The 13,505-nt window shown below is 51.1% G+C and overlaps 1 protein-coding gene across 1 annotated transcript in view; it reads left to right on the forward strand.

The window, feature by feature from the left end:
• Window positions 1-147: 147 nt before the first annotated feature.
• Window positions 148-13,505, forward strand: part of SLCO2B1 (solute carrier organic anion transporter family member 2B1) — a 50,407-nt gene continuing 37,049 nt past the window's right edge. Inside the window, exons 1-2 of the mRNA XM_084494247.1 lie at window positions 148-336; window positions 12,063-12,166. Of these exons, the coding sequence (XP_084350373.1) occupies window positions 12,086-12,166 (81 nt within the window). The 5' untranslated portion in view covers window positions 148-336; window positions 12,063-12,085. The remainder of the gene's footprint in view (window positions 337-12,062; window positions 12,167-13,505) is intronic.

Raw genomic sequence — 13,505 nt, forward strand, 5'->3', positions numbered from 1 at the left:
AAAAAAGGCAAACCCAGCTTGCACCGTGACCATGAAGAGTTTGCAAAGCCCTGCATCAGCAAACCACATCGGCGGCTCTGTAATCGCTCGGATTGCAGGAAAGGAAAATAAAATCCTACCGAAGGAGACGATTGCAAAAGTTTGGGTTAAAATGTGCTCCGGCTTTTGAGACAGAGCCCAAGCCCCACCTCCGCACACCCATCCCCACCTCCGGGCTGGGAAGTAAAAGCACCCAATGGCCGGGGAAGCTGCTGCCAGAGGAAAACTTTTGCTCCCAGCCCAGCGGGACGGGACACGGGGACACGGGGACACGGGGACAGGGCGAATCCTACAACTGTGAGTATGGCAGCGGTGGCCGGGCTCTTCTTGCGCCTGCCCCGCGCCTCGCAGGTTGGAGGCTGCGAAGTTCCTCACGCTGCTGCTTTCTTCGCTGCCTTCTTTCGCACGGCTCCTTGAACCTGCTCGGTTCCTGGGCTGGGTTTGTCTGGTGGGATTAAAAAAAAAAAAAAAAAAGTTAAAGAGAAGAAAAGAAAGAAAGAAAGAGAGAGAGAGAGAGAGAGAAAGAGAGAAAGAGAGAAAGAGAGAAAGAAAGAAAGAAAGAAAGAAAGAAAGAAAGAAAGAAAGAAAGAAAGAAAGAAAGAAAGAAAGAAAGAAAGAAAGAAAAAGAAAGAAAGAAAAAAAGAAAGAAAGAGAGAGAAAGAAAGAGAGAGAGAAAGAGAGAAAGAAAGAAAGAGAGAGAGAGAAAGAGAAAGAGAAAGAAAGAAAGAGAGAGAGAGAAAGAGAGAGAGAAAGAAGAGAGAGAGAGAGAGAGAGAGAGAGAGAAAGAAAGAAAGAAAGAAAGAAAGAAAGAAAGAAAGAAAGAAAGAAAGAAAGAAAGAAAGAAAGAAAGAAAGAAAGAAAGGGGGAAAAGGGGAAAAAAAGGAGTGATTGCAAATGTTTTGCATTGCCAGTTCTCCAAGGGCTTTCTGCACATTATTTTTTTTTGCTCCCTCTCTGCTCCCACTTATTTGAGCCTCTTTTTCCAGTAAAGCAGCTCCACTTTGCGCTTTCCTTGTCCCTAAGTCTTTCACTTATTTCTCACTTTCCAGGGATTTTCCCTGTCCCCTGTGCTGCCAGGGCTCCTTTCTCTTGCAGCTTTGCTCCGGTGGTTATGGGAACACCTCCTCTCACCCCCTGTCCTGGCTGGTTTTGGGGGAGCACTGCTGGGCAGCCCTGGATCCCCGAGATCTGGTGACAGTGGCGGTGGCACTTGGGGACCTTGCCCAGCCTGGAGCTTCTCAGGTTGGGCATTTCTCGGGAGAGGAACCGCTCTGCACCAATTCAAGGAGGATGGATCACCGCTTGCAGAAAGCTGATGGGACCCCCAGAGGGAAGGGGTGGCAGGCAGGGGGGAAGGTGCAGGGCAGGGTGGAAGCGTTGGTGCAGCTCTGCAGGGCTGGGTGCCTGCAAACGGGGCACTGGCTGCATCCCTGCTGCTTGTGATGGGCAATTTTGGCTCGTGAGAGGTGCCTGGGGAAAGCCCTGTGGGCACGGGGTCCCAGCTGGATCCTTGCTGAACTGCTCTGCGGTGAAACATGCTTCTTGAGTGAAATGCTTCTGGGGTGAAACTTGCTTTTTTTGTGGGTGAAATACGCTTTTTCTTGTGGGCTTGCAAATGGTGGAGGTGGTTTGTGCGGTCCCTTAAAGCCTCGGAGCATCCTGGTTCCCAGCTCTAGCACCAGCCCATCCTCCTTGAAAACCCAAAATGCTGGGAGAAGACACAGTGCTTTGTGCAGCCCCGCTGTTCGTGCCAGTGTTTGCTCCTTCTGCCAGCTTCCAGCTGGAATTTCCTCCGTGGTTTCAGCCCTTATCTCTGTCCAGCCACGGAAGCTGTAAAACCTGTTGTCCCTCCCGTGCTCGGCTGGTTTGTCTTTGCTCAAAAAGCACGTGAAACACCTTGAGGATGAACCCTGGAATCCCTCTGGGTGCTTTTGGGGAAGGGCACGTCGCTTTTACCATCACACCTGGTGTGTCCGAGGCAGCTCTCAGGAAGCAGCACCGTGGGCTTCCTCCAGTGAGCAAAGCTCTTAGTGCTCCAGGTCCATGGCGAGAAGGGAAATAACAGTCAAGGACGTTGGAGTAAATCAAAGGACAAGGATAAATAGGACAGAGAGAGATGCTCAGGGCTGGTTGTGAGCAGCTGGGCAGCACCCAGGCTACCCAGCAATACAAAGAGGCCAGGGCTGAGCTGCTTCGGGAGCTTATCAGAATCCAGGTCTATATTTCATCCCACCAGCCGTGTGTGATAACCTCCTGGAGCATCCATCTGAGGCAGTGCCACGCAGCTGGTACCTCTCCAGCAGGCGATGGAGCATCCTTTATCTGAGCTCCCATCAGGATATGATTTCTTACCCCTGGTCCAAGCCATATCGATCTGCTCCCAAGGGCTTTTTATCAGCTGTCTGCAGAAATTTCATGACCACGTGTTTTTTATTATTTTTTTTCCCCACTCTCTGCCCTGCACTGATCTATGGCGTCCTGTGCTTGGATGGAAGACATCAGAAAGGTGAAAAAGCAGGAGAAGAAACATCTTCCCCTGCTGTGCCCACACTTCGGGTCCACTTGTGGCATCCTCCTGCTTTGCTGTTCCCTGAAACGCGTCTGTGCAGCCCTGTTTGCAGAGGCACACACAAAACCCTGCTCTGCTTTGGACCGTTTGCTCCAAAAGCTGGCGAAGGGCTGAAAGGGAAACCGCTGGCACTAAGCTGGTTGTGAAAGCCCTCCTGTTTCCCATCCTCCTGGCTTTATTGGGTGTGATTTAGTTGTTTCGTAACGTGCTCTAATTTTTCCTGTTTCCCATTTTCTCCTGCTCTTCCATTTTTCTCGCTTTTCGTTCCCTGGCTCTGAAACACCTCGTCCTGGCTCCCCTTAGCATTCCCAACCCAGCCGTGCTGGGATGTGGGGTGTGCTGCCTCTTCTGCATCATCCAGGGATCTCTGGGATCCTGCTTGGGCCAAAACTGGAGCCCAAATTCCCTGCTTTTGTCCCGGTGCCTCCCTGGTGCTGCACCAGGGTCTGCACCGTGCTGCTCTCGCTGCAATTTGGCAGCACGTCCTGGTTGCATCCTGCACCTGCTGCATGTGCCACATCCTGAGCCACCCACAGATCAAATTCTTGGTTTCCTGAGCCATTAACTCGCTAAAAGTAGACTCGAGGGGTGGCTGGGGAGCCTCATGACCCACCTCGGGACCTGTCATTAACCTCCAGTCTTCGAAAAATGCTAATTTTGAGAATGAAATCATAGAATGTCAAGCAGCACCGGTGCCAGTACTGACCCAAGAGGAACACCACTCATTGCTGATCTCCACCTGGACATTGAGCTGCTGACCACAACTCTTCGAGAGCAACCATCCAGCCGATGCAGACGTGGTGTTAGAGTGCTGCAGAGCAGGGAATTTCTGGCTTGAATCGTGATTCAGACACTGCAGCCCTACCCGTGATGGTGCTTGGCTCCTGACCAGCCATGAACGACCCACAGAGGAGAAAAATTTGAGCTGAAAACCTGTGTCCTGGAGGCAGCCAAGCTGAGATGTGGCCTCAAGCTGCTGTAGAGGCTGCTCTGGTGTGAGGAGCCCTCTTGGACCCTTTGGGCACATCCAGGCACTCGACTTCAGGCTGAGCTTTTTTCTCTTGGGCAATGCTCCCAGCACTTATGGAACCATGAAATCAGATTTGGAAAGACCTTCAAGGTCACCAAGCCCAACCATCAAGCTGACCCATGGAGTCCCATCACCAAATTGTGTCCCTCAGGGCCACATCCTCATATCTCTGAAATGCCCCTGGGGATGGGGACTCCACCACCCCCCTGCTCCTGTGCTCCACCACCCTCTCCATGAAGAAATTCTTCCAAATGCTCAGTCCAAACCTCTCCTCGCACCACCTGAGACCAGAGGAGCTCTGCTGCCTGAGTTTGCCCAAAATATTTGTTTTTTTTCCTCTTTCCCTGGCTGGTTCTAGCACTCAGTTGCTGCACCGGGCTGGGGCTGCCCTCGCCACCAACCCTGCCTTGCTCCAACCCTTGCTCCTTGTCCCATCATTGCCCCGTGATATCCCCAGTTCCCCACCCACGGTGTTTCCTCCTGGGTATTTATAAGCAGCTCCTCTCAGCCTGTCTTTTGCTGGCTAAGGACATTTCTCACTTCTCCTAAGCTCCACTCTCACTTCCCTGTTCTTCTTCTAGCAGCATTTCCCTGCGCCTACCCCCTGATGAATCCCTCTGGCATGTGGGTGCCATTCCCTCTACACCACTCTTAATGCAATCTCCCCCAAAATCTGGGTTTGCTTTGGTGGCTAATCCATGAAAAATGGGACCACCTGGAAGGAAAAATGAGTTTTTCTTGAACATGCTAAGCCAGGGGGTAGGAAACAAGTGAGCTGGTGTGCAGGTGCTCCTCGTGCAGCTCAGCATTGGGCTTCAAATCCACAACCAACGATGGACAATTTGGGGTCACTTTTAGGAATTATAGACAATACAACAGGCAACATCTGGATTGCTCATGGAAGACTGCTCCAGGGAACCTTTGCTCATGCTCATGAGGTGTGAGGTTTTGCAGCACCTCCAGCTTTTTTCTTCTGCAGCAGCTTCCCCTTTGAAAAGCCGAGTTTTCTCATCGGAACATGTCTGCATCTGGCAGATCCAGAGCCCCTCTGGATGCCGGCTTTTTTTTCGTTTTCACGCATTTCCTCCAGATGCTGCTTGGAAATAGAAATACTCAGCTCTTCAGAAGTAAATGCTCAGCAAAACTTCATCCTTTTTCTCAGTCTTTCCTCCTGCCCAAGCCTCAGCGAAGCACAGGGGAAATAACAGAAATACATAAATGGTTTAAAAAGCCCAAATTTGGAAAACTCTGGCTTGGGATCACCTTCCTCCAGCCTGCTGTTGCGTTGGCAGGTGTTTCTCTGCAGACTCGGGCGCTGTGTTTGCAGAAGGAAAGGCAGCTCCCGGGTGGGAAAGGCTTTTCACACCTCCCTCCTTGTCTTTCCTCCTACCCTCGGGTCTCCAGCTGCTTGGAGGAGGGTGTGTTTCCTCGCTAAGCACACAGGAGGTGGTGTTAAAATAGAAAATCCCCCGCCAGGACGCAAGGCATCACCGTGCTGTGGTACACCCCATGTCTGTTTGTCTCCCTGCAAGGGATTGCAAAGCACCTTTGGTGTCTGGCACGATCCAGATGAGAGGATCGATTATCCAACATGCTGCCTAAAACCTTCCAGGGAACAAGTTAACCATGCAAAGCCCCGTGTGGTGGTTGCATTGTGTGTCCTTGAGCTGAACTGCCCTCACCCCAGTAAAACTGCCAGCACAAACAAATGCAGAGTTCACGTGGCTGGCGGTTGCAAGAAGCAAGGGCAGGAGCTGCGGCGAGGCTCAGCGAGGCTTTGTTTTTTTGCACGGAACAGATCTTGGGAAGCAGCAGGAGCGTGGTGGCAGCAGGCGGGCTGCAGGGTGCTGACCCAGAGCCTCCAGCTCCCTTGAAAATGAAACCCTGCGAGGGATGGTTCTGACTGCACGTGGCCTCGTTGCTGATGTGATTTGCTGAGATTGGAGATCTCAAAGTCTCCCCTCTCCTGCTGCATTCTCTGCGTCCCCTTCCCTTTGCTCTGCGGTGCCTTCCCCCTCTGGCAGGTGATGATTCCACCCCAGCCCATGCACCGGGAGCTCTCCCGGTCCCGAGGTTGTGACGGTGGTGATCACAACCACAAAAATCTCGTCCCCATCTCCATTTCGGTACCACCAGGAGAGCTCCAAGCCCTTCCCCACGCCTTGCAGTGCTGGGGCAGCTGAGGAGCCTCCAAAAAGGCTCCAGCATCCCCTCGTCACAAACCTGGGGACCCCATGTGCACATCAGAAGGGGCTGGGGCTCAAGAGCCCACCTGGTCCCTCAGCACCCCTGGTCATGTCTCAGCTTTCAGCACAGATTTTCTGTTTGTTCTTCTAAATCCTGTACTTCTTAGCAACATGTTTCCTTTTACTTTGCTTCTCGGGTGCTCCCTGCCATGTGTCATCCCTGACACATCCCATTACAAAGAATCACTGGGCCGGGCTGATCTCATTTTCACTTTCTTTTAGCTCGGTGGTGCAAGATGGATGCAGCTTTGGGGCGCAGCCACGCATCTGTTTCCTCCCTCGCTCTTGTTCCAAGGAGGGGATGATGTGTACACAACGCCTTTTCCTTCTGCTCTGTTATAAAGCATCTTCCCACCCACATTTTCTAAACTATTTCCTCTCCAGCATGGGCACACTCACAAGCACGCTGACACCGTTCGTGTTTTACCGCTGTTGAATGTAAATTGTGTAGAAATTCAGCAGGAAGAAGACAAATAACGGGATATTTGCTGGCATTTGGTCTCCCCGCTGGGCTTTAATTTGCTGTGTTACATTTGCCATTATTATTGAAGCTCTGCCGAGCCCTGTGCTTGCTGTCCCTCGTTCAGCTAACAAGAGCTGTGCTGCTATGAATAAAGGCATCGGGACGGGGTTATGTCCTCGGGAGCAGGACGTGACTGGGGTGCCACAGACCTTGTCCCCTGCTATCACAGCCAGGATCATTGTGCAATTCCTAGAGAAATCGGTCGTGTTTGGGATGTTTGGGGGTACTTCTGCTGCCCAGGTGTCAAAAAAAAGGATAGTTTGGGGGTAGAGGGAACATCTTAAGCTATGTTTCAGAGGTCTATGAGATAATCTAAGGAAGCTTGGTACAGATGGAGCTTATTCCCCAAACCACAGCCCCTGCTCTAACCCAGGATCCCAGTGCTTGAGGTTGGAGGCTCCTCTGGCTCCATCTGGTCCAACGCCCTTCTTGAGAAGGGACACCCGGAGCCACGCTGGCTTTTGAAGATCTCCATCAGGGAAACTCCAGCAGATCTCCAGGCAGGCTCCACAACCCCTCTGCAGGTCCCTGGGGCTGCTGATGAGGTGTTGGGCAAGCAAGGCTGTAATGAATGGCAATTTTGTGGGTTCTGAGGACAAACCCTTCATCCAAAGCTGGAAGAGTATCAGCTGATGGATCTGCCCATCAGACCTGCTCACGCTTGCACCTCGCTGGGCTCCTGAGCCCTGCTGCTGAGCACGGAAAGTCCCTGCATGCTTTATGGAAGGAGCAAATTGCTGGCGAGTCTACTTGCAGGCGTATGAGGAAGCAATTTTCTGCTTCGTCAGGGCACAGCGCTGGCTTGAAGGTCTTCGTGCAAGGGCCAGCAATGTCGCCTGTGGTGACAGGTCCTCTGCTGTCACCCTGGGTCCTTGCAGTGGCTTAATCTCCCTGGAAAATGGGTTGCACACTCTTGTGATTTGGGGGAGAAAAGGGGAAATGTGCCACTGAGAGCTCCAACGGAGCAGCCTTTGGTGCAATAAATACCTCGCTGGGCTGAGACAGCAGCTCTACAGTGTGCTGGGGGTGCAAACGTGTGCAGGGGCTGCAGGCACAGGCACAGCTCCTTCGGACAGCCTCCAGACAGCATCCCCTGCTCGCCGACAGCATTACGTGACACTCCTTAAGCTCACCACATAAACACAGCTTGTTGTGCAAGCACAGCCCGATCGCTCCGGGATAACTAACTGAGATAGGTGGGATGTGTTTGTAAATGGCTCTGCTGTTCTGCATGCGCAGCATCTGCCAGAGCCTCCTCCAGCAGACCCGGGGCTGTTTCCTTCATTGCAATGCTGAGGACACGGCACGGGTGCTTGCAAAAAGGCCTTGCAAAATGATTTTCTGGGAAGGCTCTTACTCACCCCCCGCAGCTGCACCGGAGCCGTCCCTGCTCCCATCACCATCAAAACCAAGCACAGAGGCTGCAGGCAAGCTGGGGACCCAAAGCACTGTGTGGAGGCAGGTGGCATCAGTTCCCTGGCTTGTTCTTGGGGAAACTGAGGCTTGCAGATTGGAGCAGCTCTCTGGGAGCTGGTCCCAGTCTTGTGCCACGGCTGCTCTGGGAGAGCCTTTGAGTCAGCCCCTGCAAAATCACGGGGTGGCACTCTGGGATTTGCTTTTTCTCACCATTTCCAATTGTGTTGCCCACCACCCCGTGCAGAACCCCATGGTTATGAGTAGGGCTACCTGGAGCAGGGCAGAAATAACAATTCCTGGCTGTGCATCCTCTTCCTGGCCCCTGGAGCATGCTTGGAACCCGCTGGGTTTTGCCCTTTCTGCTTTCCCCTCTCCTCGCTCTGACGTGGGTTTGTCTTCTGGTGTTTGCTGTCCCTTCCCTGCTCCCTCCCCTGCCACCCCCACCTGCAGGATCACAGCACGCTGCTATCAGCAGTTTGGGCTTTCAGTTGTCTTATCTGCCTTCGTCTTTGGACTGGTTGTTGCCCTTTGGAGATAAAAGTTTTTTTTTTTCTGTTTCACTTTATTCTTAGAGAGTCGTTATTGGCAAACAGTTTCTAAATGCAATAGCTTTTTTCTCATTTTGAATGGCTTGTCAACTTTACAGCATTTCAGGCCTCCTTCCCCTTGGGGGTCTCAGTGGCTCACTGTGTTTAATAGGCAGCACACGCTGCAAGGGAATAGGGAAATGCTAGCAGGACACCTTGCTGAAGGTGAGATGAAGGTGTGCACGGTGGGATGGAGTCAGACTTGGCTGTGCATCTGCCAAAATACTTCTACAGACCACAGGATCCCATCTTTGCAGGTAGATCGGAGTGGATCTTTGGCAACATGGACTTGCAAAGACATTGAGGTAATCAGGGAATTTGTGCCCATTGCTGGAAATCTGGGCTCATCTTTGCCACCCTGGCACCCCGTTTCATCCTGCTGTGTCGCCCTTGAGCTTTCGGGAGGTTCCAGCAGCAAACTCAGAGGCTCTAAATAATTCATCACCGTGCTGCTCCGTCAGACAGGCAATATTGGACGCCGTGGTCCGGAGACAGGCGGGTGCTTTTGCTCCTGCACTGCTTAACTCCCCAGGGGTTTGGGGGAGCTTTTCACGGATGCTTTAATTTATGATCAGATTTACTTTATTGATCCCATCCTGTATTTCGCTGTAGCAATATCTCGTCTCTTGAGATGGGGCTGAGGGCAGAGATTGCTTTTTGCAGAGGATGCCAAGGAGCTTGTAAGTCAGTGGCATGCAGGTCCCGCTCTTGAATTTACCTCTCCTGTGCAGTGCATTTGAGGGCTGTATAAGCACTACAATTAAGACAGCTTCTCCTTGCTCGAATTTACATCGACCAGTACATTTGTTAATTTGTTTGAGGTTACGATACCTGCTCCTTTGCTTCTCATGTCGGGGAAAATAGAATTATACAAAAAAAATAATAATGTAAAGCCTTTCACCCCATTTGCTGCAGAGCTTGCAGATGCCACTCTCGCTGAGATGGAAACATCTATTAGGGTGTACTGAACAACAAGGCCAAGCCTAATGGGTTTAACATGCCTGCAAACAATGCAGCTTCCTGAGCAGGAAGTCTGGGTACTAAAAACCCCACAAAGACATCAGCCTCCGGCACATCACTCACTCCAATGAGTGGGGAGGGTGAAGCTGGGTCTAGGAACTGGTCCGAAAGGAGGGAGGTCAGCGGCGTAGGGAGAGGGAGATGGATTCCCATGGCTTTGTGTTGCTTTGAGCAGTTAAATTTAGGTGGTTGTGCAGCCAGAAAGTGAGTGTGGGAAGGATGCTCCCAGGTGTGATGCAAAAACACTGGGTGAAAATGAGAGGAAGGGGAGGAGAGGTTTAATCCAGCTGAGCCACCAAATGGAGGGATGGAGCTGCCTGTGCCTCCTGCCTCTAAGCCCATAGGGGCGCCCCCAAACCCTCCCTTTTTAGGCAGAAAAACGACTGTCTGTAGCTTGTTGTCAGGAAGGCAGTTCTGCAAAGCAGCGATTCTAGAGCTGTCTGGGATCTTGCACACCCCTCGGTGCACCTCACCTGCTGCAGGCAGAGGGAGACGAAACCAGTTTGAGACCAGGAGGACGCTTGGCAGTGGACCAGTGCTGTGCTGCAATCGGTGAGCCTGGTCTTGCCTTGCTGTGATAGTCGTGTCCAGGCAGGTCCCTCACGCTTGGCCAAGCTCTGCTCCGGCACCATTCAGGAGCTGAGACAAGGCTCACCCATATTCTTCCTTTCCTTTCCTTTCCTTTCCTTTCCTTTCCTTTCCTTTCCTTTCCTTTCCTTTCCTTTCCTTTCCTTTCCTTTCCTTTCCTTTCCTTTCCTTTCCTTTCCTTTCCTTTCCTTTCCTTTCCTTTCCTTTCCTTTCCTTTCCTTTCCTTTCCTTTCCTTTCCTTTCCTTTCCTTTCCTTTCCTTTCCTTTCCTTTCCTTTCCTTTCCTTTCCTTTCCTTTCCTTTCCTTTCCTTTCCTTTCCTTTCCTTTCCTTTCCTTTCCTTTCCTTTCCTTTCCTTTCCTTTCCATCTCTTCAGTCATGTGTGTGTTTATTGCAAACCCATCTAGAAAGCTGAGAGGATCAAGAGCAATATGGAATGAGGAGGAGATGCCATGGAGTTTATGCAGCTGCACTACCATGGGAAGAAGCTGAAGGCTGAGGGGATTTACACGAGCGTGGTGGGAACCAGATCGTGTCCAAGGCTCTAGGACACTCCTTGTGGCTGGTGCTCACGGTGGGATTGGTGCTCCAGGGGAGGTCTGGAGATTCAGTTACTAATTGGGATCGTTGATCAGGGTGTGTGGTGATGCCAGAAGAAAAACGAGGCTATCCTGCAGAGGACAAATGACACACAGAAAATATTCCACAACCATAGAGTTGTAAAGTAGGTGTACTTGATTGGGGTGCACCGGGTGCACTGGGAATAGCTTCCCTCAAAATGGTGAGCACCTGCCCGGTCGTCTCTCACAATTTTATACATGAATACTGTTATATATTACATGAGCTCTAGTTCATTAATTTCCCCGAAAAGGCGGACCTCTTCCAAGTACTCATTTCCATACTCCCTGCCCTTCATTCCTCTCGGCTGCACCTCCCCGATGTAGCCTGGTGGTCGTGGGCAAGGGTTTTTCAGGATGAAGGCAATGAGGAAGAGGAGGTTAAACTTTTTACCTTTCTGGACTTCGACCTTCTGTTGGACAGTATTTAGGCCTTTTTTGCTTATCTTTGCCTTGTTTCCTGCCAACAAGTTGTTCATTCTTCCCTAACAAGTTGTTCATTCTTCCCTCATCCGTTGGCCTTGAGCAATATCTTCTTTTTACATCTGCTTCTCCCAAGGTTCTCATCTACATCCCTATAATTAGGATATTTTTAGGTTCTCATATCATTTAGGATATTTTACCATATATGTTGCAATAGTAATTCGGATAAGTTTTAACATCTTCCCCATCTCACAAATATCTTAAGTGTGGAAGACAGTGGGATTTGGCCAACCTCTTTTCTGTGGTCTGTGGGGACAGGACAAGGGGCAATGGCCACAAAATGGAGCCCAGGCAGTTCTGCACCAACATGGGAAAGAACTTCTTCCCAGTGAGGGTGACGGAGCTCTGGGACAGGCTGCCCAGGGAGGTTGTGGGGTCTCCTTCTCTGGAGATATTCAAGGCCTGTCTGGATGCTCCTGCAGCCCCTTCCCCAGCCCGATGACATCCCTCAGGAGGCCAGCACGTCCCTAGGCTGTGTCAGCTTCTCCCCCAGTTTTGTGTCACTTGTAAACGTGCTGAGGGCTCCCTCTGCCCCTTCACCCAGGTCACTGATAATGATGTTAATCAGTACTGGCCTGGATAATGGTTAAACAGCACAAACCCCAGTTGCCCTCTGGTACCACTGGGATTCATGAGTACCAGGATCCTGGCCCAGCTCTCGTTACTCAATCTGTTTGTGCTTTGTTGCTTTGAAGTGAAACAATTGATAATTCTGAACCTCTAGCGCGCTCTTGGGATTCGCCTGCTTGTGTTTTGCATGCTGCTCCGCTGCTTTGCAGAAGTGAAGCGCGGAAAGAAACGAAAAACAGGAATAATTAATAACTGCTTCCGATGACCATGTGCCTGTTCCGTGGGTGTTTGCAAAGCACGACAGGATTTTGCTGTGCTGAGCAAGGCGGATTCAGACAGAGCACTTAGCATTGTGCCGCATGATTTCTTTTGGCAGGCCGATAAAGCAGACCTGACAGAATGACGAGCACCGCTACAAAGAGCAGCTACCCGGATCGGCCCAGGAAAGCACTCTGCAGGAACCCATTTCTCAGTATCAAGGTAAATACCTCCTGCTTTCTGTAATCCCCTTTGTGTTGCTGGCTGGGAGAAGAGGAGGTTAGGTTCCTGCAGAAGGCGTTGAGAGGATTTCCGCTTATCAAACGCCCATGAAAAGCACTGGGGGTTCTCCCTGTGGTGGAAATGCTGTTGGAGGAGCAGCCCTCTCTGCCCTAAAGCTCATGGTGGGACGGTGATGCACATTTAGCTTTGAGGTCCTGCAGTGTTTTTGTCCCAGCACTGGAACTCCCCGTGCCCACAGCAGGCCTCCAGGAGAAACAATTCCCACAGCTACGAGCCTGTCTTAATGAAAATAACTTTTTTTTGGTGATATCCATGCTAAATTCATGCACACAACAGGGGGCAGCAAAGGTAGAAAGGGAGAATCGGTGCTTGCTCTTGAGGCTCAGCACCCAGCAGCCTGCCGGGCTCGGGGCATTAGCTCCCATTGAGGCATCTGCAGAAGGGTGAGGAATGGCATTGAGCTGGCTTAAACCCTGCTGCTGTCTGCATTTATTCCTAAGGAAGGAAGAGGTGTTTCCTCCACACCTCCACCGAGAGCAATGCTGGGGCCCAAAGCAGGCAGCCAGCTGTGTAGCATTTCCTAAACCCTTTGGAAAAGCTCTAAAATTTAGGTGTCTGGTAGCAAGCTCTGCCCTGGAGCACCCAAAGGGCTGAGCCACTGGGAAGCCTGGTGGAAGGTGCCTTCCCCTCTCCTTCTCAAAGCTGGAAAGAGGTGTGAGGTTACAGAAGCCGAAATTTGGAAAAGGGGCCTGTCTCCCATGGCTCTGTCAGCAGCATGGGAGCTTCTCAGCTCCTCTTTGTGAAGGTGCTTGCTGCTGTTTGCACAAGGAGGAGCTGTGATCCTTGGCTCACGGAGGTGGTGGGGAATCCTCTGCTGTGTGTAGTTTAAAAAATCCCATGCGATGATTATGGTGTTATCATACCACTTGTGCAACTGGTGGTATGCCGCAAGGCACTGCTAGAGAAAATCCTGTTGGAGAAGACAGTGCGAAGACACTCTAAAGAGAAAAAAGGCATAAACGTTTAGAGAAGACAAGCATCTGCAAAGTGCAAGCAATAATGCGGGAAAAAGTGAGCGCTCGCCTTGCACCAGTTCACATCTCTATCTCCTTTTCTGCAAAAAGGACATGTTGGAGGTTTTGTGCTCTTTTCTCATGTCAAAAGAGGCAGACAACTAAAACCAAGATAGCGGTTTGCCCAGCTGGATGGCAATTTCTGTGTTCAGTGGAGTGCATCATTGGGCTTGTGAAGATCAACTTCCAAGACGCTCTTGTTTAAACAGAGATGACAGGTACAGAGACTTTTTGCTAGGGGAATA

The sequence above is a fragment of the Aythya ferina genome (assembly GCF_964211825.1).
Source record: "Aythya ferina genome assembly, chromosome: 1".
Taxonomy (NCBI): Eukaryota; Metazoa; Chordata; class Aves; order Anseriformes; family Anatidae; genus Aythya; species Aythya ferina.